Below are 25,366 nucleotides of genomic sequence, written 5' to 3'. Positions count from 1 at the left end.
GGGATAACCCCCGCCGGCCCAGAGGGGGGGGTGAACGGGGCCGGGGGCCCCCCGTGTTGCTGTGGTTCTCAGTGTTCGCCGGGCAGAGAGCGAGGCAGCGGCCGTCCGCCCCACTCGCCTCCCGGGTAGGCCTCAGTCCCCCAAGCCCCGGAGCATCTCACCAGGACCCAGTGCACCCGATATCAGGTGCCCCAGCTGCACCGGGACACTCCAGGGCCCTGTATCGCACGCTTCCAGGGGGTTCCAGGCTGATTGTGGTGGGTAAGTACCCATTTTTAGTTGATTTCCCCTGGAGCTGCAATGCCTTGCAGCCTGCTGGCATGGCCGCCCGGCCCCGCCCCCCCAGATGGCCCCTTTTATGCCTGCCTGCCTTGTTTTTTTTCCTCCCAATGTTTGCTGAGTCTCTATTTAGGGTTTTTCTAGTAAACACCGAATTGCAGTGAATGGAAAACTAAATTGTACGTTTAAGGCTGAAATAGCTAAGCTGAGCGTGCGGCTGTTTTTGGCACCTTTTTGCTTATGTTTTGCTCTTTGGTTTTTAGTTCTCCGTAGTTTGGTGGTAAATGAATAAACAAACCCCTCTTATGTCTGCCCTGGCTGCCCTTTGAGCGCTGGTGTCTGTACTCTATAGGCAAGCCCAGAAAATGATAGATAATTTAAAAACCTCATGTTTATGACAAGGTAATCATACAGAATTAAAGCACACAGAAGCCTTGTCTGCAAGGCACCACTAGAATGTTTGATTTTTATTACTTAAAGTAGGGATTGACTGATATTGTGTTTTTAGGGCCAATATCGATAATCTCTTACCTGTGGCCAGAGAGAAGGACATTAATCTCCCTGATGGTCCTGTGACTTTGTGCAGGCTGCCAGGGGGTTTCACATTGAAGAGGGGGCGGCTGTGATAAAAGCTGTATTTAATTTTTTTTTTCTTTATATAATTATTAGATTTAATAAATATTTTTTAATTTTTATTCTACCCGTCCTTGCCTTTTACCATATTACACTCTATGGTGGTCCTGTGGCTTTGTGCAGGCAGCCAGGGGGTTTCACATTGAAGATATGGCAGCTTGGCTAAAATCTTTTATTTTGTATTTTTTTAAATGATTTAATTTAATAAATATTTTAATTCACCCCCTCCCTGTATTTTACCTGTGGCCAGGGAGGGGGACTTAACACTCCCTGGTGGTCCAGTAATTTGTGCAGGCTGCAAGGGGGTTTCACGTTATAGAGGGGAGTCCGGGACCCAGCACACGCTATCTTCTCTGTCCGGCAGGCCCTCTGTCCAACTCTTGCAAGCCTAATAAGCCGCGTTGAGCGTTGCAGTGCTAATCCACGGCAACACTATAACAGCCGGGGGCTCCCAAGAGTTGGAGAGAGGAGCTGAAGTTTGCGTGTTCTGGGCCTCCTCCGCCGTCTGCATTTTTGGCCATATCAGTATAATTCTAGGCCGATACCGATATTTGTCATAATGCTCAATATCGGCCAGACCGATAATCGGTTGATTCCTAAGTTAAAGTGATATAGAACGTAGAAATTCATGTGAATGTAGAAATTCATGTGTTCCATCATATTATTCACTTTGTCCTTGAAGAGCAAAATGTATGTTTGTGAAATGCATGGAACCATTTTGAGTTATATTTTATATGTGAAGACCAGCGTGCATTTGCGCTAACTTTCAAGACTGGTACAGGACTCCGATAAGAGCATGCAAGATTACAAATGAAAAAAGAAGCCAAAGTCCAAGTTTGTTATACAAAAAATGTAATCACAACAAAGAATATATAAACAGAAATACAGTTAAGAAGAGAGAACTTTGATGTAAAATTATTCTAGAGGTTTTTGAGAAGTCAAAGGATCATTTCTGGATACTGGCTACAGTTTAAGCACTGTTTTTGATTTTGGCAAGTAATTCGGTAAACCAATTTTCCACCTGGGCTTTGACAGGTTCGACATGGGCTCTTGATTGTTCCAGGTATTGCCTGTAAGGAACAAAGAAATCATTGTTATAAATTGGTTATGTCTCTTTCATAGGTAACCTTGGTCATGCAGATGTCTCTGAACTATATTTCCCATAATTCTCAGCAATCCCTCAGGTTGCAATGTCGGGTTAAATCACTGGTCTATGTATAAGCATTTGTAGGTCTTATCAGATCTATCCGATTATCCGTTTCATTCTTAAAGGGGCATTATGAATTCCTTCTTTTAATTATACTGATAATTATTACTGGTAACGGTGTGTGCGCCTTTATTCTGCCTCCCTTGATTCATAACTGTTTTACTTTCTATATCCTCTCTTCATGGTTATATTATTTTTGGTGTCCCCATGGCATGGTAGAAAACCACATGTGAATTATTATACAGCCAGAATTGTACTTGTAATAGTGTGTGTTCTCATAACGTACAAGAGTTTGGATGGCTAACGATTAATCACATCTCCTCATTTTGATGTCCCAAGGTAAGGGGAAGCCTTATGGGCACTGGCTTTCCTTGTTTTCTTTGTCAAACTGATTGAAATGGCCAGCACAAATAGCTGATTGGTGCCATAATAATGTAGTGGTTATGGTTATTGGAGTTAACAAGATAAATCCTAACTCTTTGGTCCACAAGGTTCGACATACATTTTAGATGGACAGATAGACATTTGATTTAATTTGAAACTTACTGGTATTGAGATTGGACCTCAGGGCTTTGGATCTTGGATACCAATTCCTGAACTTTGTCTTTGAAGGTTTCTGCAAAGGCTTGAAATTGATTGGCAATTTCGTCTAGGTTAGGGATAGCTGGGGCTTCCCTCTTCACCAAACCAGCTGCAGATGGAAAAAAAAAATGTTAAAAAACCATCTATACCTTAGTTGTAATAACGATGATGTTTTATGTGAGACGTTATTGTTTACTTTTATATTTTCATTGTTGTATGACATGAAATCGAGACCACTCATGTTACCTAATTTATGATATCATGCAGTAGACTTAATAACAACAAACTGTGCTTAAAGCCATGTTTCAGCAAGACAGTCAGTGCTAATAATATTTTCCTATAGAAAGCCTATGTCATTAAAGGGACACTCCATGCTGACGTTGACACATTAGGTCCTCGTTGTTTAGCATTGTATTGGGCCAGAGATCATCATATTTGATGGGCTCATAGTGGGAGAAGCGGCTGCTGTACAGATAAAGTATCAGTGTAAGATTAATGATTTTTTTTTTTTTTTTTTAAGGGACACTTTAAAGATCATAATCTTTACAGATCCTTGTAGTGGTTATGGTGCCAGGAGTTCCCTTCAAGGTAAGTAGTCAAACTGTCCCTGGAAACAGGAGCACAATAAGGAGGCACACCCCAGGTAAGTTTTCACTCCATTCTAACACTGGGAGGTTGCCGAAACACACTGGCACCATAACTAATACAGAGGATAATGGCACTTGGAGCGTTCCTTTAAACATTTTTTTTTTTTTTAACAAATGGGTGCCTTTTTACCTTCCATGCCGCTGATGGCCACAATGACGACGACCAAAGCCAGGACTTTCATGCTTGAATCTTATATGCAGCAAATTCAAAGCCTGTAATTAAACATGCTATTATGAGACTGTATTGTGTATTAGGTAGAACATATAGGTGGCAGATGTGAACAACCTCTGAGTAAATACAATGTAAATGGAACACATACATGAAAGGCACACTCCAATTAAATAAATCTATGCTTTAAAAAAAAAAATTAAAACTGCAGTGTTCCTTTAGATTACAGGCTCCCCATTTAAGCAGACACAGGATAAGAAAACAATTGAACTCATCTTTATTGCAGCGCAGGACTGCTCCAGTCCTCCTCCGTGAGGTCATCAGTACTGATGACGTGTCGTCAATCAGATGCTCCTTATAGAAAAGTATTGGGATACAAGGTGTGTGCCTGGCAATCACAGTGATCCCCTTAAAGGACCACTCTAGGCACCCAGACCACTTCAGCTTAATGAAGTGGTCTGGGTGCCAGGTCCAGCTAGGGTTAACTAATTGTTTTATAAACATAGCAGTTTCAGAGAAACTGCTATGTTTATCAATTAGTTAAGCCTTCCCCCTAATCCTCTAGTGGCTGTCTCACTGACAGCCGCTAGAGGCGCTTGCGTGATTCTCACTGTGAAAATCACAGTGAGAGCACGCAAGCGTCCATAGGAAAGCATTATGAATGCTTTCCTATGTGACCGGCTGAATGCGCGCGCAGCTCTTGCCGCGCGTGCGCATTCAGCCGACGGGGAGAAGAGGCGGATCGGAGGAGGAGAGCAGGAGGAGAGCTCTCCGCCCAGCGCTGGAAAAAGGTAAGATTTAACCCCTTTCCAGAGCCGGGCGGGAGGGGGTCCCTGAGGGTGGGGGCACCCTCAGGGCACTCTAGTGCCAGGAAAACGAGTATGCTTTCCTGGCACTAGAGTGGTCCTTTAAGGATACATGACATGTGTGAAATGTCATGATTCCCTTTTATTCCAGAAGTTTGGTCCTTAAAGGGGTTAAACAAAACATGAAGGAGCCAGGAAACCGATGGCACTTATAAAACTTGCTCATTTCTCTTGAAATTGGCACTTTTATAAAATAAGGCTGCGTGGACATGCAGTTATCCCCTAAAGCAGGAGTGCCCAAAAGGTAGATCCCCCGATGTTGTAAAACCACAACTCCCTTGATGCTTTGCATGCTTTTAGAATGCCTTTACTATGACAAAGCATCATGGAAGCTGTAGTTTTGAAACATCTGGGGATCTACCTTTGGGTACCCCTGCCCTAGAATATGAACGTTGGCTGTGCATCATAGAAAAAATATAGTTTACAGTCATCTAGGGTGCCAAAGTTAGTAGAGGTTTTGTAAAATATTTCAAAGACAAACAAAGTGTTATCACTTTTTTCCCCTGTACTCAAAGGGTATTTCTGTTAGTACAGCAATTTGATTGAAACGTAACATTTATTCTTTGATTTCAAATTCATATGAAAAAATCATGCATGCAGTCTGCCAATTTCTTAACATGTAGCAAATAAATCCTTTGCTAATCATCCCTCGGGCAAAACTATTAACTCCTCATGCATATATACCATTAAAGAATCACGTCATATACTTTATCTGTAATTCTAATTGCTATTTGCACAACCATTACTTTTACATAAATAAAAATTTACAGGGGTGGGGGAGGTAAGAAAATTCTTGACAGTTTCCTTAAATTTTGAGATTTTTCTTTCCTTTTTTATGTTTTTTTGTTAACTGCAATGTTTACAACCAATGTAAAGAAAGGTTAAAAAAAGAACTAATTTATACAAACTGAAAGTGGATAATACAACATTTATAAAGTACACAAAAGCCACTTATACATTTTTAGTCCATAAAATGAAAATAAAAAAAATATATACAACTTAAAAGAAAAGATGTTCCTACGGGTTAAAATGTCATATTAAAACCACTCTGATTAGCTGTGAGTACCTTGATTGGGAAACTGAAGTTTACTTGTAACAGAGTAAAACTGAGTGAGGGAGACTTACCTGAGAAGGTCTGTAGATATCCAACTGTGGTGTGAGGCTCACTGGAGGAACCTATTTAAACAAAAGGCAGCCCAGTCTATTCCCTCCCCTACTGATCCCACCCTGTTGACAAAATGCTGATTACCTGAATGGGATTAAAGGTCCCTGTACCTCGCTGTGACTGATTAGTTTATCTTACCGAGATTTGCTGATGTTGTGTTATTCAAAACTTAGGCAGTCAGTTCTGTCGAGGGAACATATTGAAAAAAAGGTCACAGAACTATTTCTTTGCAGTGGCCATTCTAAAATAATTAAAGTGTATTTTGCTTTGTACACGTTTATTCCTGCAGTAATGCTTTGTAATGTGTTGAAGTAGTGGAACGGATGTAGAACACCATGTACAACGCTAAAGTGCAGATCTCCAGGAGGATACAGAGAGGTAGTGATAGTACTTTATAGATCCCTGGTAAGATCTCACCCAGAGTATTGTGTTCAGTTCTATAGAGCAGATCTCCAGGGTATTATAGAGAGGTAGTGATAGTACTTTATAGGTCCCTGGTAAGATCTCACCTAGAGTATTGTGTTCAGTTCTATAGAGCAGATCTCCAGGAGGATATAGAGAGGTAGTGATAGTACTTTATAGATCCCTGGTAAGATCTCACCTAGAGTATTGTGTTCAGTTCTATAGAGCAGATCTCCAGGAGGATATAGAGAGGTAGTGATAGTACTTTATAGATCCCTGGTAAGATCTCACCTAGAGTATTGTGTTCAGCTCTATAGAGCAGATCTCCAAGAGGATACAGAGAGGTAGTGATAGTACTTTATAGATCCCTGGTAAGATCTCACCTAGAGTATTGTGTTCAGTTCTATAGAGCAGATCTCCAGGAGGATATAGAGAGGTAGTGATAGTACTTTATAGATCCCTGGTAAGATCTCACCTAGAGTATTGTGTTCAGTTCTATAGAGCAGATCTCCAGGAGGATATAGAGAGGTAGTGATAGTACTTTATAGATCCCTGGTAAGATCTCACCTAAAGTATTGTGTTCAGTTCTATAGAGCAGATCTCCAGGAGGATACAGAGAGGTAGTGATAGTACTTTATAGATCCCTGGTAAGATCTCACCTAGAGTATTGTGTTCAGTTCTATAGAGCAGATCTCCAGGAGGATATAGAGAGGTAGTGATAGTACTTTATAGATCCCCGGTAAGATCTCACCTAGAGTATTGTGTTCAGTTCTATAGAGCAGATCTCCAGGAGGATATAGAGAGGTAGTGATAGTACTTTATAGATCCCTGGTAAGATCTCACCTAGAGTATTGTGTTCAGTTCTATAGAGCAGATCTCCAGGAAGATACAGAGAGGTAGTGATAGCACTTTATTGACAATGTGTTGCCCACCCTCCTGGGAAACCATGGGAAGCAATTATTTAAATACCAGTGAGTGTGATAGAAATTGTAGCTTACAGTAGCTAATAATGATGCCTATCCATAGAGTGACCCTTTATTTAATACATATGGTAGCCGTGTATTCGTTCCAGCATCCACCTACGCAGCCAAGAAAACATTATTTTAATTTGTGCAATATACAGTACTGTATATCAGACACATCATTCAGCTGGCTATAGCACGGCTTGCTAGTCTCACTTGGATTGTGTTTATTTTAGGTCTGTCTGAAGAACAGGGGTGCTGTACCCCCACCAGTCTTAAATAAACGAGTAAGTACAGTTTGCAGAGTGTATTTACCAATGAGTGGGAAACTCAGCAAAAGAGTCTGACATTGAAAAGTTCATTTAACTTCCTAGAACGTGTTGAGAGAGAGCTTAATTTATAGAACGGGGTGTAAATACTTGGAATAGAATGATAAGGTAAAAGTAAAGGTTAACCGTGATATAGATCAGTAAAGGCCAACAGTGATGTAGAAAGGGTTGTGGAGTCCAGGGGAAGCAGTGAAGACTAACAGTAGCATAGAATGGGTAGTAGATATCTGGAATAGCCTTCCAGGGGAAGCAGTAGAGACTAACAGTGGGGTAGATAGGATCACAGATAACTGGAAAAACTTTCCATTCAGAACAGTACAGGTTATTTAAGGACATTGTAAGGGTAATAGATACCTCGAATAAACTGTGAATGTGGTGGTGGTGGTGCTTATGCAATATTTTTTTTAGACAAATATATTTTGATCTGATTTTGCTCGAAAAAACATGTGTGGTTCTTCAAATAATGCACCCAAAACACTAAGCAACGAAAATGTTAATGAAGTGAAACACTTAGACTGATCAGCCACAACATTATAACCACCTGCCAAATACCGTGTAGGTCCACCACTTGCTGTTAAAACAGTTCTGATGCATGGAGGCATGGACTCCACCAGACCTCTGAACGTGTCCTGCGGTATCTGGCACCAAGACATTAGCAGCAGATCCTTTATGTCCTACAAGTTGCAGTACGTCTTGCAGTCCAAAACATTTGAATTGCCCTTGGTTCCTGGCAGGTGTGCTCCCCACTCTTTTGATGGGTTTATATGACAACATTCCAACATTATATGGCAACATTTGAAAATGCGAACGGGCCCTCTGTGTTTCATCTGTCACGTGGAGGCCAAGAGCCAAGATGGCAGGTGCCTACTCTGCCCAAAAGTGCACTGTCTGGGGTGGGAAAAGGAAGTAGGCAACTAGGCGGCAAGGGAGCTCTGATCTCCTGTTTTAATGCTGGAAGCCAGGATATGGTGTAATTCCAGGATCAGCATCATTAAAGGATCGCAATAGAGCAGTGCTGGAGGAACATGAAGATCAAAGCAGCCCCAGTAGAGCCCAAGGAGAACACACTGATAGAGAGTAGAATGAGAGATTGGTAGATAAATAGTTGGAAAAGAGACTGGAATACATAAGGAGAGGAACAAATACTGAGTGGTGACGGGTAAAAAGGCTAGTTAGGATGTGGTACCAAAGGCAAGCACAAAGTGAGATGGGCAGAAAACCACTACTAGAAGGAGTTAGCATGGCCGGACTGGCCCATCGGGATACCAGGAAATTTCCCGGTGGCCTGCTACACCTGAGCCTGGCAGTGCTGCATATTACACTTATTTATTATTCCCTCCTCAAACTTTTCATTGGGGGCTGGGGCAGACAGATGACTGTATGGCCGCTGTGAAGCTGCCAGAGGCCGGTACACAGGCAGAGTAAGTAGCAGAGTAGGTAGCGGGCTACAGCAGTGAGAAGTGAGAGAGTATTGAAAGTCTCTCACAAAAGCTCCTTTGCCATTTCCAGTCTGGCAAGAGACAACCCCTGCACTAAAGCTCCGCTCCAGCCTCATCCTGATGACCTATTACACAGGAAGAGAACATTGCTCTCAGAGTCCCCACTACCATTGTCAGGTACTTGTATATTTGCTTAGCAGCCAATGGCTGATAGTGGTTGTGTGTGTGCATATGCTTATTAGTGACCTTGTCAGTAAGCTTGTGAATGGGTTAGTGAGCTTGTGTGTGTCAGTGAGCTTGACTGTAGTGAGCTTGTGTATGGGCCAGGTAGCTTGTGTGCGCAGTAGTGAGCTTGCCTGTCAATGAGCTTGTCTGTAGTGATCTTATGCATGGATCAATGAGCTTGTGTGTGCCAGTGAGCTTGACTGTAGTGAGCTTGCGCATAGGTCAGGGAGCTTGTGTGTGTGTGTGTCATTGAGTTTGTTGTTAGTTTGTGTGTGCCAGTGAGATTTTCTGTAGTGAGATCGTGTATGGGTGAGGTAGCTCTTTGTGTGTGTCAGTGAGCTTGTCTTTAGTGAGCTTGTGTATAGGTCAGGTAGCTTGTGTGTGTGTCAGTGAGCTTGTCTGTAGTGAGCTTGTGTATGGGTCAGGGAGCTTGTGTACGTAGTAGTGAGCTTGTGTGTGTCAGTGAGCTTGTCTGTAGTGAGTTTGTGTATGGGTCAGGGGGCTTGTTTGTGTAGAAGTGAGCATGTCTGTAGTAAAAAAAACATACATACATAAGGTGGAGCTTCTTGTACAAGTTGTTCAATATGTATCTGTAATAATATAAATACAAAACACAAATAGTGCAATATTGTAGTAATAGAAATGATCTATAAAGAGACGTATATAATGTCACTCACAAGTCAGGAGTCATAAACCACATATGACTCGGATGGTAAGCGCTTGTGGACACTTTAAGGATGTCCAATCCTTTCTTGTGGTGACTTTGCTGGAAACCTGGTTCCTTTTGCTTTTTGAAGTGGTGATGGTTATTCAATATTCCCAGTATTTGGTATGTGTATATAGGATGCCACAGCAAAGTTTTCAAAAACAATTTGCTTTTATTGGTGATCCACAATAAATATACACTAAAAATGCAATGTTAAAAAACTTAATGCAAGTAAAATAAATATAAATACCGGATACAAATGTCTCTGGATGACTAAATAGTCCAAATGAATGTCCAAAACGCGTTTCGCCCTTAAATGGGCTTCCTCAGTTGGCTGTATCAAAACGCGTTTCGTCCTTAAATGGGCTTCCTCAGTTGGCTGTAGTAAGTTTGTGTATGGGTCAGACAGTTTGTGTTTGTCAGTGAGCTTGACTGTAGTGATCTTGTGTATGGGTGACAGAGCTTGTGTGTGTTAGTGAGCATGTGTGTGCCAGTGAGCTTGAAAGTAGTGAGCTTAGGAATGGTCAGGTAGATTGTGTGTGTCAGTGAGCTTGTCTGCAGTGTGCTTATGTATGGGTCAGGGAGCTTGTATGTGTAGTAGTGAGCTTGTTTATGGATCAGCCAGTGTGTGTGTCAGTTAGCTTGTATATGGTTCACAGAGGTTGTGTGTATGTCAGTGAGTTTGTCTGTGTCAGTGACCTTGTATGTAGTGAGCTAGTGTATGAGTCAGGTTGCTTGTGTGTGTCAGTGATCTTGTCTGTAATGAGCTTCTTATTTATGGGTCAGGGAGTTTGTGTGCAGAATAGTGAGCTTGTCTGTGTCAGTGAGCTTGTGTGTGTCAGGGAACTTGTCTGTAGTAAGCTTGTGTATGGGTCAGAGAGCTTGTTTGTGGTTGTGAGATTGTGATTGTTAGTGAGCTTGTCTGTAGTGAGCTTGTGTATGGGTCAGAGAGCATGTGTATCGGTGAGCTTGTCTTTAGTGATATTGTGTCAGTGAGCTTGTCTGTAGTGAACTTGTGTGGGTTAGAGAAATTCTGTGTTTGTCAGTGAACCTGTCTGTTGTGAATGTGTGGATCAGAGAGCTTGTTTGTAGTGAGCATGTGTGTGTTTGTATCAGTGAGCTTGTATGTAGTATGCTTGTATGTGTCAGTGAGCTTGTGTGTGTCGATGAGCTTGTTTATGTCTGCGTTTATCTGTAGTTAGCTTGTGTATGTTTGTCTGTAGTATGTGTCAGTGAGCTTGTATTCAACTTGTGTGTCAATGAGCTTGGCTGTAGTGAGCTTGTGTTTGTATGCGTGTCTGTAGTAAGCTTGTGTATGGGTCAGAGAGCTTGTGTGAGTTAGAGAGCTTGTGTGCGTCATAGAGTTTGTCTGTAGTCAGCTTGTGTGTGTGCCATTGAGCTTGTCTATGTGTGTTAGTAAGCTTGTGTGATTTATTCATGTGAAACATGCTTTTAAGTATATGTATATTTGCCACAATGATGCCATTGATAATATTGGCATGCTCATGGAGGATTGCCCTGCCTAAAGAAAAATCCCAAAGTAGGGTCAATTACAACAAACAGTGGTGGCCTAAAGGGTGGGTGTTACAGCACTGTAACACCCATGGATCATCTGGAGTGAGGGTCTGCAGGTAAACAATATAACCGCTACCAAAGCACCAAAATATAAAAAATACAAACACACTATGTGACACGATGAATTATAAGGCTAGAATAAAAAAAAAATTCCAGGGCTGCTTTCTGGTCCCAGGCCGGCCATGGGAGTTAGGGAAAACGATGTCATAAGAAGAATCTACAGAAAGTATGAGAAATGGGGGAAAAGACACTGAAGAAAGATATAGGATACATAGGGCAGCAAACTGGATGTTCGACTTGGGTGGTAACAATTCTTACACTGATCCTGGATATGACCCACTAATATTGGGGTAGTTTGACATAGTGTGATTTTCACACAATGTGGCCACAACATGGTGGGGAGGGGTCCACTCAATTTCTTTGTGACTGTGTCTGAGAGAATCTCTCAAGTTGTGAGTGTGTGTCAGTATCAATGAGCAGTGTGTGCCAAATCAGTAATAGTGTGTGCCTGTCAGCGAGTGTGTGTGTGTGTCAGTGAGAATGTGTGCTTCTGTCAGTGAGAATGTGTATGTCAGTGTGTATCTGTCATTGAGAATGTGTTTGTTTGTTAAACAGTGTGTGTCAGTATCAGTGAGAGTGTTTGTCTGTCAGTAAGTGTGTGTGTGTCAGTGAGTGTTTGTCAGTGTATTTGTATCAGTGAAAGTCTGTGCTGGATAAACTGTGTGTGCCAGTGATTGCGTGTGTGGGTCAGTGAGAGTGAGTGTGCTTAAAAGGATGAAAATGTTTAATTAATAAAAAAAAAGTGTGATTTTGCATGTGATTTGTAGTAATATGCATATATGTATGTATTTATATACACTGATCAGCCACACCATTAAAATACACCTGCCTAATAATTCTAATAATAATGTCCCACTTTATTGTGCTGCCATAATAGCTCTGATGTGTCGAGCCATGGACTCCACAAGACTCCTGAACATGTCCTGTGGTATCTGGCACCAAAACATTAGCAGCAGATCCTTTAAGCTCTGCAAGTTGCGAGGTGGGGCCATTTGTTGTTCCAGTAAATCTCACAGATGTTCAATAAGATTGAGTTCTGGGAAATGTGGAGCCCAAGGCAACACCTTGAACTATTTGTCTTGTTCCTCAAATCATTCCTGAACAATTTTTGCAGTGTGGCAGGATGCATTATCCTGGTGAAAAAACCCACTGCCATCAAGAACACCTTTGCCATGAAGGGGTGTACGTGGTCTTCAGCAATGTCTAGGTAGGTGGTACATGTGAAAGTAACAGCCACACGAATGCCAGGACACAAGGTTTCCCAGCAGAACATTGCCCAGAGTATAACATTGTCTCCACTGGCCTGCCTTCGTCCCATTGAGGGATTTCCATGCTTAGGGAAGTTACCCCATGCAGGACCATTTACTCCACATTCACACGCAGCCACATCCCATATACAATCACACACAGCCAGCCGCACGCATGCTCACAGTCACACTGCGCCAACTTCACATACACATGTCACACTCCAACCATCACAGTGACACTCAGACAACCACCACACAATCAAACGCAGCCACCACACACATCAAACTCTGGTGTATTGCGTAGGTGGAGCAAAGAGGGACGATGAGGACTCTGCTTCTCTGTGTCAGGGTACCTGTGGTCTCTACCTCCGAAAGAGGTAGAGACTTAGCTGTTCCTCCATGCAGAAGGTCTGATGGCTCCCTTCCCCGCGGTCTATCCGGTCATGCTAGGCCGGCCGCGAGGGAGTGACTGCCTTTTACAGCATCTAGGCAGGAAGTAGTCATCAGGACACTCCCCTGGAACGACCTGTCAGTCAATTGCTGCAGGACCAATCAGGACGCCTCGGAGGCGTGGTTACTGCTCTGAACAGGGTATTTAACAGAGCTTCTTTCATTAGCTCATTGCCCTGTCGTGGTTCTAGCTTGTTCTAGTCACTCAGTGCTTGTGTATTCTATTATCCCTTTTGGTTTTGACCCGGCTTGTTTACCTTACTCTGCTTATCTCTGTTACCCTTGATTCGGCTTGTCTCTCGCTTACCTGTCTTCTGTTACCCTCGACCTCGGCTTGTCTTTGACCATTCTATACTGTACTACTTACGTTAGTCCGGCCATTCTAAGGTCCGGTATACGTATCTGGCTACTGTTTGTACTCTGCGTGTTGGATCCCTGTCCCGATCCTGACACTCTGACTCTTGCACCGTGGGCCCTGTGCTCCCTAATTACACTCCTGCAATATTCTGAACACTATAAATAGTAACTGTCCCATTAGTTATCCATACAGCTCATTTATATTGGATTTGTTCCCTAAACTGCAAATTCTGGGGAATTGACAATATATAAAAAAAAAAAAATTCTGATGAATAGCCAAATTGGTACTCTTCAATAAAGATATATTAATCATGGACTCTCATGGTCTATACTGTATGATTACTTTTGTTCAGTTTGTTACAATTTCCATTTTAGTCAATAACTCCATCAGAGTGGTTTAATATAGATATAGTCTTCATGCTATCTTTTTTTGAGGTATTTTCTTAGAAAAGAGAGTTATATTTCTGCATATGCCGAAGTGTCTCTTATACAACTAATTCACTTGCACATGCATGTTTACAGGTATCTTATCTGCTGTTTATAGCTCGTAGTCTGGGTTTTTCAACGACGCGGCTGACTCATAGGTCAAGCAACAAGGCAAGTAATATTAATACTTATCTAGGTTTCTTCACACTATGTACCCTGCACCTGATGGATATAAACAACATGTCATTTGGTTCCAAAGGTGCATTGGTGCAAAGGTCCTGTGACACATTCTAAGTATCGAAACCAGGGTCAAAATATAGTCTGTCTTCCTTCATCTAGTGTTTGAAAACAAATAAAATATAAAACAATTAATACCCAGATTTCAAAATTATTTTTTTTGTCAATCTTTATTTTTATTTTTTTCCCCATGTTTAGTTTTTATTGTTTTTTCACAACGTAATGAATATGACATGGGGCACAGAAGGGAAAACAGGGAGGGTATTAGTTACATTCTGTTCAATACCATTACATGTTCATTCAGTTCAATCGTTTTATACAATCGTTTTATACACTCGTTTTATACAATAGTTAGATCAAACATTTCGTGTTGTACAGTGGAAACATTGGTTTAGATAGTTATGCATATGACATGGACGTCGTCCTCAATCGTTATCCTCGTTTGCTGCTAAAGCTCAGATGGATAATATATGTAACTTGGTTGTTTGAGGTGGGGGGGTACGGGGAGTAGGGGGGGGGGAAACCGGGAGAAGAGGGGAACTGGTATACTTAGACAGCGACCCTGAATATTCGTTGTGCAGCGGGAGGTAAGAGGAAGAGAACGTAAGAACTCACTCGTACCTTGGCTTATAGGATATTATTACTCGAGTGTGAGTTCTGAGATGTATGTCACATTGCATTGTAGTGTGACGTGTTTACCGTGTTTTAGTATGGCTTAATCGCTCTCTATGGTGTGTGTTTGAGGTTTTTCACTTTTGTGCGGTGCATCTGCCAACTCGCCCATCTTTTAGCGTGTGTCTCTGTTTGGCCTTTCAACCTGTACGCCATACACTCATAATCAGAAATAGCGTCAATTCTGTTCCACACTTCTAGAGGGGAAGGGGCATGTTTGCTTTTCCAGTGACTGGCTATACTGGTCTTTGTTGCTGTCAGCAGGTGCATAATGACCCATCTGTTGTTGTCTAAAAGCAATTCTGGGGAGAGATGGAGCAAATAGCATTCAGGCGTAAATGGTATTTTGCGTGGTGTTAACAGTTCGATAGCTTGTTTTATCGCTTGCCAAAGTCCCCTCAGTAGTGGGCAGCCCCAGAATATGTGCCTCATGTTTCCCTTGTGGAGATCGCATTTCCAGCATGTGTCAGGTACCGATGGGTAAATGTTCGCTAACCTAGTAGGCACGAAGTACCACCTCATCAGTATCTTACAGTATGCCTCCCAATAGGTCAGGCTATGGGACACCTTTCTCGTAGCCTGAATCGTTTGTAACCATATTGGAGTGGGGACACTGATGTTTAGTTCTGATTCCCATTGTTCTATGTATTTGTGTTTGTGGAATGGGTCAGCATCGTTCAGGCTGTGTAACATAGGGATAGTGGTTTTAGTTGCGGTCTTTTCCCTATGCAGTATAGCCCACAATTTGTTAGTTGTGACTCATCGCATTAGCGTGTTTGTAGGGATTGGAGAATATGCTTGGTTCTGATGTATGTGAAGACGTCCCTTGGGGGAAGTTCAAATTCCCGTTGAAGGACTGGGAATGGTTTGAGACCCTCCCTTGAGTATAGTTGTGATATTGAGATTATTCCCTGATGCCTCCATGGTTCTATATTGATATCTACTGATAGTTCTGTGATTGTGTGTATTGGGGCAAAGTACATGATGTTGTCCGTGCCTGTGAGCGAACGTGCCCATTTCCTCCAGCTATCTATTAAGAATCTCGTACTGACCAGGGGTTTGTGTTTGTTTGGGTCCCATGTTTTGTATGATCTCAGCATAGAGTTTACTGTGTACGGTCGTATGCAGGCATTTTCTAGGGGGGTCCAGATTTGGGGGGTAGTGCGTGGACTGCCGCTCTGTAGTAAGCTCTAACGTTTGGGGTGCCGAGACCGCCTTTGTTTGGAGAGCCATGTGAGGCGTCTGGCTATTCTCTGGTTTTTTTTTTTCCATATATATGCATTGAACATGTTCTGGAATCTTTGAAGTAGTTTTTCGCCTAATTGTATGGGTATGGTGCAGAATAGGTATAGGATATGGGGTAGTGCCATCATTTTAACAGTATTAACTCTCCCTAGCCATGATATTTCTAGGTTTTGCCATGCGTCCAACTGTGCTTGGAACTTGTAGGTTAAAGGGATATGGTTTTCTTGAGGCAACTGGCTGTGTGATTTGGGCAGATTGATTCCTAAGTATTTCAAGGAGGTTTTCCTCCAATCGAAGGGGTGGTGCACCTTAAAAGACTGAAGCACGTTTGAGGTGATGTTTATGGGTAGTGCTTGTGTTTTTTTAAGATTGGTTTTGTAATATGATGCTTGTCCGTATTGTAGAAGAGTGTCATCAGGTTTGGGATGGAGTAAGTAGGGTTTGTGAGGAAGAGAAGTACGTCATCCGCGAAGATAGCTATTTTGTGGGTCCCTGCAGGGGTGGATAGACCCTCTATTCCCTGGTGATTTTAATGTGTAGTATAAGAGGTTCCAGACAGAGTATAAACAAAAGTGGGGAAAATGGTCATCCTTGGCGTGTGCCGTTGCTAATGTGGAATTTATCTGATTTGAATCCGGAGTTGAAGATCCTTGCTGACTGGGACTGGTACAAGGCCATAATTCCCCTCAGGGTTCGTGTTGAGAGTCCCAATTTAAGCTGTGTAGCTTTCATGTATGCCCAGTTCAGGCGGTCAAAAGCCTTCTCGGCATCGAGCGCCAGAACTGTTCCTGCTTGTTGGCTGGTTTTTGCCTAGTTGATTAAATTTATAAAGTGTCTGGTGTTGTCACCTGCCTGCCTCCCCGGGACAAATCCCGCTTGCTCTATTGATACTAAGTCTTTGAGATGGATTTTCAGTCTTAGCGCCCAGAGTTTAGCATATAGCTTGATGTCTGCATTTAGTAATGATATAGGGCGTAAGTTTTCGCATTGTATGGGTGGCTTGCCGGGTTTGGGCAGAGTGACCACGTGTGCTTCCAACATTTCCATCGGGACGGTGCCTGACATTTTTATGGTGTTAAATAGGTTGGTGAGATGTGGTGTTAGGAGCGGTTCTAGTTTATGATAATAGTAATTAGATCATGGTTCGTCAACCTGGTCCCTACCGCCCACTAGTGGGCGTTTCAGGATTCCAGGTGGGCGGTAGGGATTTCCAGGTTGATAGTGTGGGCAGGCGGGTGCGAGCCGGCGGTACCCGTGCGACTGGGCCGCCTTCCAAAGTGTCCATCGGGTGGCCCATGCTGTCAGGGCCACCCGATGGATGCGGATTGTAAGGGGGCCCGGTCAGCACTGGGCGCTTTAACAGCGTGACCGGGCCCCCTGTGATGACATCACAGAGCTGGGAGGAAGTGATTCCCCGGTCACTCCTCCCAGCTAAAACTGAGAGCTGCGCGGGAGGAAGCAGAGGGAGTCAAAGTGGGATCTCTGACTCCCATCCACCTGAGCCACCACTGGACCCCAGGAAAAGTCACCCTCCTGCACCTTAAAGGTAGGAAACAGGAGGGTGACTTAAATATAATGTGTGTGTTTGTTTGTGTGTGTGTGTGTGTCTTTGTAGGTATGTCTTGTGTGTGTGTGTGTCTTTGTATGTCTTGTGTGTGTGTCTGTCTGTCTGTGTCTTTGTATGTATGTCTTGTGTGTGTGAATGTGTCTGTCTGTATATATGTGTGTCTTGTCTTTGTATGTATGTTTCATTGTATGTGTGTCTTGTGTGTCTGCATGTGTGTGTGTCTATGTATGTCTTATATGTGTGTCTGCATGTGTGTGTGCATGTCTGTGTGTGTCTGTTTGTTTGTATGTGTGCCTGTCTGTGTCCTGTGTGTGTGTGTGTGTGTCTTGTGTGTGTGTGTGTCTTGTATGTGTGTGTGTGTCTTGTATGTGTGTGTGTGTGTCTTGTATGTGTGTGTGTGTCTTGTATGTGTGTGTGTGTGTGTGTGTCTTGTGTGTGTGTGTCGTATGTGTGTCTGTATGTGTGTCTTGTGTGTGTGTGCATGTCTGTGTGTGTCTGTTTGTATGTGTGCCTGTCTGTTTGTATGTATGTGTCTTGTGTGTGTGTGTATGTGTGCCTGTCTGTGTCTTTGTGTGTGTCTGTATGTGTGTATGTGTCTGTACGTGTGTGTCTTGTATGTGTGTGTGTGTGTGTCTTGTATGTGTGTGTGTGTGTCGTATGTGTGTCTGTATGTGTGTCGTGTGTGTGTATGTGTGTCTTGTATGTGTGTCTTTTATGTGTGCCTGTCTGTTATAGTGGACTATAGTAAGTGGGCTACCTAGCTCAGCCTTCCTATTGGGCATTGCTATAAGGAAGGTTAAAAAATAGAAAAAAGGGGAAAAAAATGTGGGGAGGGGAATTGAGGAGGGAGAGGAGATGAGCTGACACACAAATGAGAAATCATATTATGTGCAAACAGAGAAGTCGTCTGAATATCACTGAAAGAGACCTTCGTTTGTTCCTTACGAAAATCAAACCAGATATCAAATATTTAGTCTCGCAGCATCAACCTCAAGGATCTCATTAATCACTAGTAAAGGTAATTTCAATTTACTTTATTGTTTTCTCATTAAACGTTGTAAAGTTAAAAACCTTATAAACCTGCATTAAGTAGAAATAAAAAGATAAATGTACGTACATTTTTTTTTTTAAAAACACCCTCCTTTCTTAAAAATATTCCGCATTTGCACGAAAACTGGTGGGCGGTAAGGAAATGTTTTCAACCAAAAAGATGCATTAGTGGGCGGTAGGTAGAAAAAGGTTGACTACCACTGAATTAGATAGTCCGTCTGGGCCTGGAGCTTTGTGTTTGGGTAGGGAAAGGATGGCCCTGCGAATTTCATAGTTTGTAAATGGGGCGTCTAATTGTGTGCTTGCTTGAGATGATAATTGTGGCAGAGATATCATCTATATCTTTGATGTCTGGTTGTGGCAGTGTGGAGTCGTTTTTAAGATTGTATAGTCGGTCATAGTACTCCGCTAGTTCATTGACAATCTCTCCCTTTTGTGGGAGATACAATATAGGGAATTTTGGATTGCAGTTGTTTAGCTTTTAGTTTGTTGGCTAAAATTGTACCTGCTTTATTCTCCTGTGTGTAATATTTGATCTTGAGTGATCGCATCCACCTTTCGGTAGTTATAAGGTCGAGTGCTTGTAATTCCTTCTGCACCTCATTGATGCGTGCAGTTAAGGATTTGCGTGGGTTGGATTTGTTTTGTGTTTCTAAGTTTTTTTAGTTCTCGTTGCAGGGATCTATGGGTGTCAATTGTGTGTTTTTTGCGTTTTGAGCCTTCCCTAATGAATATGCCTCTCATGACCGCCTTGTGTGCGACCCAAATAGTTTGGATTGGGGTGGAATCTGTCGTGTTGTGCGTGAAGTAGTCGGACGCCTCCTTGGTATCTAGCACTTGTGGGTTGTCTAGTAGACTTTCATTTAGCCTCCACTTCCCTCTACCTCTAGCTTGGTGTAGGGAGCGAAATGTGATTGTCAGTGGAGCGTGGTCTGACCAGGTCCTCTGGCCTATTTGCACTTCCTCTATGTTCATCAATGTGGCTTTATCTACCAGACATAAGTCAATTCTGGAGTACGTTCCATGTACCTGCGAGAAATAAGTGTAGTCTCTTTCTCGCGGGTATGTAGATCTCCAAGCATCATATAGGTTGTTGGCGAAGAGTGTTTTGCTTAATTTGCTACAATTGGAGACAGCGTGTGAGGTTGGGGGTTTGTTTTGTTCCCTTTGTATGTCTAGTGTCGGGTCCAGGGTACTATTGAAGTCTCCACATATGATTGTGTGGCCTGTTCAGATTTTGTCTATTAGTTTCATGGATTTGCGTATAAATGTGATTGTGACTAGCATGCCATTTAGGTTACCTACTAGAATTAGCAGTCTACCCGTCGTGTCCGTATGTCTCTTTGTTTCCTGAAATACCCAGTCTTTGTGGAAGAGGATGGCAACCCCCTTGGATTTGTGATGTGAGTATGCATGGAATACCTGGGGGTAATGAGTAGAGCGTATTTGGGGAGGGTTGCGGATACAGAAGTGTGTCTCCTGGAGACATATGATAGTGGCTTTTGATTTGTGCATAGCTTGGACAGCCAGACGCCTTTTGTGCGGGCTATTGAGGCATTTTACATTGAGGGAATACATTTTGAATGTGGCTACCGCCATATTGTTGTGTGTGAGGGATGTAACATGTGCCCATTGTTCTCGCATGTTATGTTAAGGGTGTCGCCTTCCAACCCAGCATAGGGTTCTCGGGTTGGTGTGTGCTTATCTGGTTTTGTTATACAATGCCTGCTTGGCGTTTGTTTCTCGTGTTGGCGGTTTTTGTGCTCTCTCGAGTGTTGCGTGAGTGGTAATTCGGGGTAACCACGTGTCGAGTAAAACTCATGTGTTCGGGGACTGGCGTTGTGTATACCTTCAAAGAACAACATAAAACATATCAGTACAAACTGCAAAAATGGGGTTAAACTTAAGGCGAAAAAACTAAAGACGACCTGCCTAATGCGCAGGGACAGAATCTGCCTCTTGGAGTTGGAGCTGCGGGGGAGGCTTAGTGCATCGTTGTTATGTTGTACATTAATATTACAGGTTTGGCTAGCATAGTATGGTAAAACATTGCGTTTACAGCCCTATTGATACTTAAGTGATCGAAGCCACTCTGGTACTGCATGGTAGTTTCAGATTATTAGTCCTCATGATGTATTGGCGGTCTTGAAGGTGATCCCACCATAGTCCATTCTGCTCTCATTTTCTTTGGGTGTGGCTTCTGCAGGGAGTTTTGGCCCAGGTTGTGATGAAGGCCCCATTCTTTGATTTTCGCCATTCCAACTTCTGGTTCTAAGATTACTTCTGTTTTTCCTTTGTGCTATACCAGTAGTTTGGTCGGGTATACCCATCTGTAGGATATTTGGTGGTTGCGCAGGGTCTTGGTTATGTTAATAAACTCCCTTCTTCTTGCCATGGTTGCTGCAGACAGGTCGGCATACACGCTGATATTCTGGTACGGGTCTGGTAGTTGGTCCAGTTTCCTTGTCGTGGTTAATATTGCTTCCTTAGCTTTATAATAGTGGAAACGCACTCGTGGTGTGTCGGCTATGAGTCTTGAGTATCTAGCCTATGTACCCTGTCCAATGTCCAAGAGGTAGCCTCAAGGTGTGGAACCAGAATGGCGCATACGGCCTGTAGATACTGTGGGAGGGCCTCTGCGGATACTGAGTCTAGTATGCCTCGGAATCGCAGATTGTTCCTGCGAGATCTATCTTCCATATCCGCCACTTTTAATTTTAGGGCGGCCTGTTCGTCTTCTAATCTCTGCAGTTGGTCTACCACATCGTTATGGGCTGAGCAGATTTCTTCCGTTTTGGATTCTAAACGGCTCGTGCGCTCACCCAGATCCTGGATGTCTTTTCGGATTTCTTTGGTGATTTGTTTGAAGTCTGATCTCAGAGATTCTTTTAAAACTTGCAGCATGGTATGTAGGCTTTGATTAGTGACAAGAGCTTCTCCCTGGGGGATTTGCACTGTCTCCTCGTCTGTGAGGTTGCTCGGGTCTGGGGATTGCGCGGCTATATCGTCGCCATCTTGTTTTTGCCGCGGGCGATCTTTCTTGTTGGGACAGATCGATTCCGCCAGTTTGAGCTGCTTGGAGGGTGCCATGATGGTTAGGATGGTTAGTGCTCCCGGTGGAGGTATAATTTGTGCTTGGTAGGCTCTTTATTTGTTGCTGTAGGCTCGGCGGTTCACAGAGCTCGTTCGTCTTGCGACTACTCCATGCGGTCGTTGGCCACGCCCCCTATTTTTATTTTTTTATTAAGCTTTCATAGTTGTACAATACAAGCCAAAAAGTATGTATGACAAAAGTAAATATAAACATCCCTCAATGTTCTGGTCTGGGACCGCTTCTATTTAACATATTTATAAATGATCTTGAAATAGGCATTGAAAGCCATGTATCAGTGTTTGCAGATGTCACAAAACTCTGTAAAGTAATAAAATATGAGCAGGATATTGCTTTGCTCCAGAGGGATTTAGAGAATAAATTTAATGTAGAGAAATGCAAAGTTACGCAATAGGGGTCAAGAATGCACAAGCAATTTACTGCTGGATAAATACTTGCAAAAAAATAACATACAGGGATATCATTTCTAATTAGTGAGGTAATAGCTGCTTGATCCAAGGAGTTATCTGACTGCTATTTTGGGGTCAAGAAATATTTTTTCATAGTTTGTTGCAAACGTGGAAGCGCTTCAGACTGGGGTTTTTGCCTTCTTTTGGATCAACAGCAAAAACATATGTGAGGAAGGCTGAACTTGATGGACACAATCTTATATTTTATTTCAGCTATGTAACTATGTATGTAACATCATAGCTTGTGATTTATAAGTGGTAAAGCTTCATTTATATGTCATTTTACTATAAAGAAAAAAAGACACAAATTATAAGTACTAGTATGAAGTCGCACTAACCATTATGGCATGAATGTGATCTTATCTTGTACTGTATTTCAAGACCCATATCCTATCTTTAATACTGCCCAGATAGAGGTAAATGTAGCTTCTATGCGGTAATATGCCCTTAACCTATGGGGAAACAGTGGGGGGGGGGGGGGGGGGGCGGAGGGGGGGGGGTGAATCTGTATCAGTAGAAGGCCTGCAGTAGTCTGAAATAAAAAGATAATGCAATCTGTTGTAACTTCCACTAACCGATAATGTCAGCAAGGTAGTGTTGTCAACATGTACACCAAAAGGGCCACAAGTTGAACGACTGCTCCTTAATAAAAATCCTAAAAATTATAGAGAAAGTAACAAAACAATATTGTTGTAAAATAAGGTAGGTACACGCATGCCACTGGGTCCCGTTCACACTCCAGAACAAAGGGCACCACTTTGGTGACATCCCAAGAACATGTTGTTGGTGGTCTAGGGCAGGGTTAGGCAACCTTCAGCACTTCAGATGTTGTGGACTACATACCCCATACTCTTTCACTCATAATGCTGGCAAATCATCATGGGAGGTGTAGTCGAAAACATTTAGAGTGCCGAAGGTTGCCTATGCCTGGTCTAGGAGGTGTAGAACAGGGACCTGACACAAGAAGTATCTATATGGGGTTGCTGTTTTTTAGGGTGCATGGTTTTCGCCCAAAGCAATGTGGATCTGTTGATATTGTGAAAAAAGGTTAGAATACATGAATCAAATTCGGTGCTTTGTTCCTTAGAATAGACGTGAGACATTTTTTATCTGCGAATGTTTGGCATTGAAAAATGACATCTCTGGAAGTAATAATAGATTCATGGAAGATTTAGCTATCCGATAAACTCTATCAAACAGAAATTGCCTGGCCTGCTTAGCTGGAAGCACTGGTGTTATTAGACATAGTATAAATTGGGGTAGTTCTTCAGGAACAAATATAATTTTTATATTTTTCCATCTGCTTCTGTCATCTAGGTTGTCTGTTTAGAGAGTGGCTTGAGAAGCCTTTATTTGTTGAACCGATTCCCCCAATTTCGCTAGGATCTGTCTGAAGTCGAGGAAATACTCCTCTGAAGCTTGTATTTGGGCTATCACAAATAAACCTCCGCCTTCACAATGGCCAAATCAGACAAATAGTTTCTGTATGTCTGCGAATAATTGTTGTATGTCCTGCTTAGTAGCTGGACTATGAACATCTGGAGCTGCTGTTGTTTCAACCTCTACAACCAGTGTACTAGGGGACTAGTGCATTATCCACCATACCATTGTCCAGAGGGGGGTCGTAGGCCCCTGCGTCTACTGAAGTTACGGCCTTCTTGTGCAACTTACTCTTAAGTATCTGGCCAATATCACGAGTCTCCTTAGTTTAGGTCAGTATAGATTTCTGTAATCTCCTTCCCAAGTGTCCGCTAGAGTGAGTCGCCTGGGCTAAAACATGCAGGTAAGTAAGCACTCCAACCTATGTAGCCCTAAAAGATCACAGTCTCACTTTTGGAACCACCTGCATGGTAGGCCTCGGAGGTCCAGCTCCAGGTTTTGGTCTCTGAGCAATAGACGAAAGGCTGTTCGTCCCTGTATTTTCTTATAATTACGGTAGATTATATCTAAAAAAAAAAGGAAGAATGTCCTTAAAGTAAAAAATTAAAGCCATTCCAAAGCTTCCAATTCATTCTGTTGTAGTTATACAGGATATCGTTTTGATGTGTTTCTGTTGTCAGAATACTGGAGTAAAAGGACTATAAATAAAATAGGATGTATTTTATTTTTTTAGAGTACTCCAGTTCTTTACCGAGAGAGGAAAAGGTTCATGTTTACCCAAAGTATGTACTTTGGCTGTGTGGTCTGAGTGTCATCAGAATGTTGATCCCATGTGGTCTCGTGTTTGTTACATAACCCCAAGAAGTCCTTATTTCTTGTTTCTGACTTAGTACACGCTGTAACTCAAAACACACAAAGACACAATGTTGATGAGAGGACAAGATTTTTGGGGAAGTGGAGTCTGGGCTAATGATTAAACTTTACTCATGGGTGGTGTGTGCGATTGGATGATATCAGCCTTCACCTCTTAGTCCAAAATCACAAAGAGGATGTTCTAACCTACATAGTTAACATTTGACTTCAGATAACAATGTATCCAGTTCTATCCGCTTATTGCCACTTCCCCAACCAACAAAACAATTCTTAGCCAATTTGATCATTAAGGATATTATTTTTACTCTGTTTAAAAGACCACTATAGTGCCAGGAAAACATACTCGTTTTCCTGGCACTATAGTGCCCTGAGGGTGCCCCCACCCTCAGGGACCCCCTCCTGCCAGGCTCTGGGGAGAGTAAAGGGTTAAAGCTTACCATTATTCCAGCGCTGGGCGGGGAGCTCTCCTCCTCCTCTCCGCCTCCGATCCTCCCGTTCGGCTGAATGCGCATGCGCGGCAAGAGCTGCGCGCGTATTCAGCCGGTCTCATAGGAAAGCATTTACAATGCTTTCCTATGGACGCTTGCGTGCTCTCACTGTGATTTTCACAGTGAGAAGCACGCAAGCGCCTCTAGCGGCTGTCAGTGAGACAGCCACTAGAGGATTTGGAGGCTGGATTAACCCTATTATAAACATAGCAGTTTCTCTGAAACTGCTATGTTTATAAAAAAAAAAAAAGGGTTAATCCTACAGGGACCTGGCACCCAGACCACTTCATTAAGCTGAAGTGGTCTGGGTGCCTAGAGTGGCCCTTTAACCCCTTAAGGACCAAACTTCTGGAATAAAGGGGAATCATGACATGTCACACATGTCATGTGTCCTTAAGGGGTTAAGGCTGTGTGTTGCAGCAATACACTTTTCAAACTATTGTGAACTATTTCAAGTAATTCATTCAAATGGCCAATTTCCCAGTAAACTATTAGCAGCTCGTAAACTCAAGTATATTTTTCTTTTATCAATAGTGATACAATAATACTAATGTTTCTGCCTGAGCA

The 25,366-nt window shown here is 42.6% G+C and overlaps 2 protein-coding genes across 2 annotated transcripts in view; one reads left to right on the top strand and one right to left on the bottom strand.

Moving 5' to 3' along the window:
* Window positions 1-25,366, top strand: part of LOC134583526 (gonadotropin-releasing hormone II receptor-like) — a 126,382-nt gene that overhangs the window by 1,688 nt on the left and 99,328 nt on the right. The window lies entirely within an intron of this gene.
* Window positions 1,742-5,613, bottom strand: APOA2 (apolipoprotein A2). The gene is made up of 4 exons (XM_063439493.1): window positions 5,509-5,613; window positions 3,479-3,561; window positions 2,666-2,810; window positions 1,742-1,982 (listed from the first exon to the last, which is right to left on the bottom strand). Exons 2-4 carry the CDS (start codon window positions 3,528-3,530, stop codon window positions 1,883-1,885), a joined length of 297 nt encoding a protein of 98 aa, XP_063295563.1. The 5' UTR covers window positions 3,531-3,561; window positions 5,509-5,613; the 3' UTR covers window positions 1,742-1,882.

The sequence above is a fragment of the Pelobates fuscus genome, chromosome 13 (genome assembly GCF_036172605.1).
Source record: "Pelobates fuscus isolate aPelFus1 chromosome 13, aPelFus1.pri, whole genome shotgun sequence".
Taxonomy (NCBI): domain Eukaryota; kingdom Metazoa; phylum Chordata; class Amphibia; order Anura; family Pelobatidae; genus Pelobates; species Pelobates fuscus.
The sequence above is the reverse complement of the archived record's forward strand: the minus strand, read 5'-3'. Positions and strand labels throughout refer to the sequence as shown.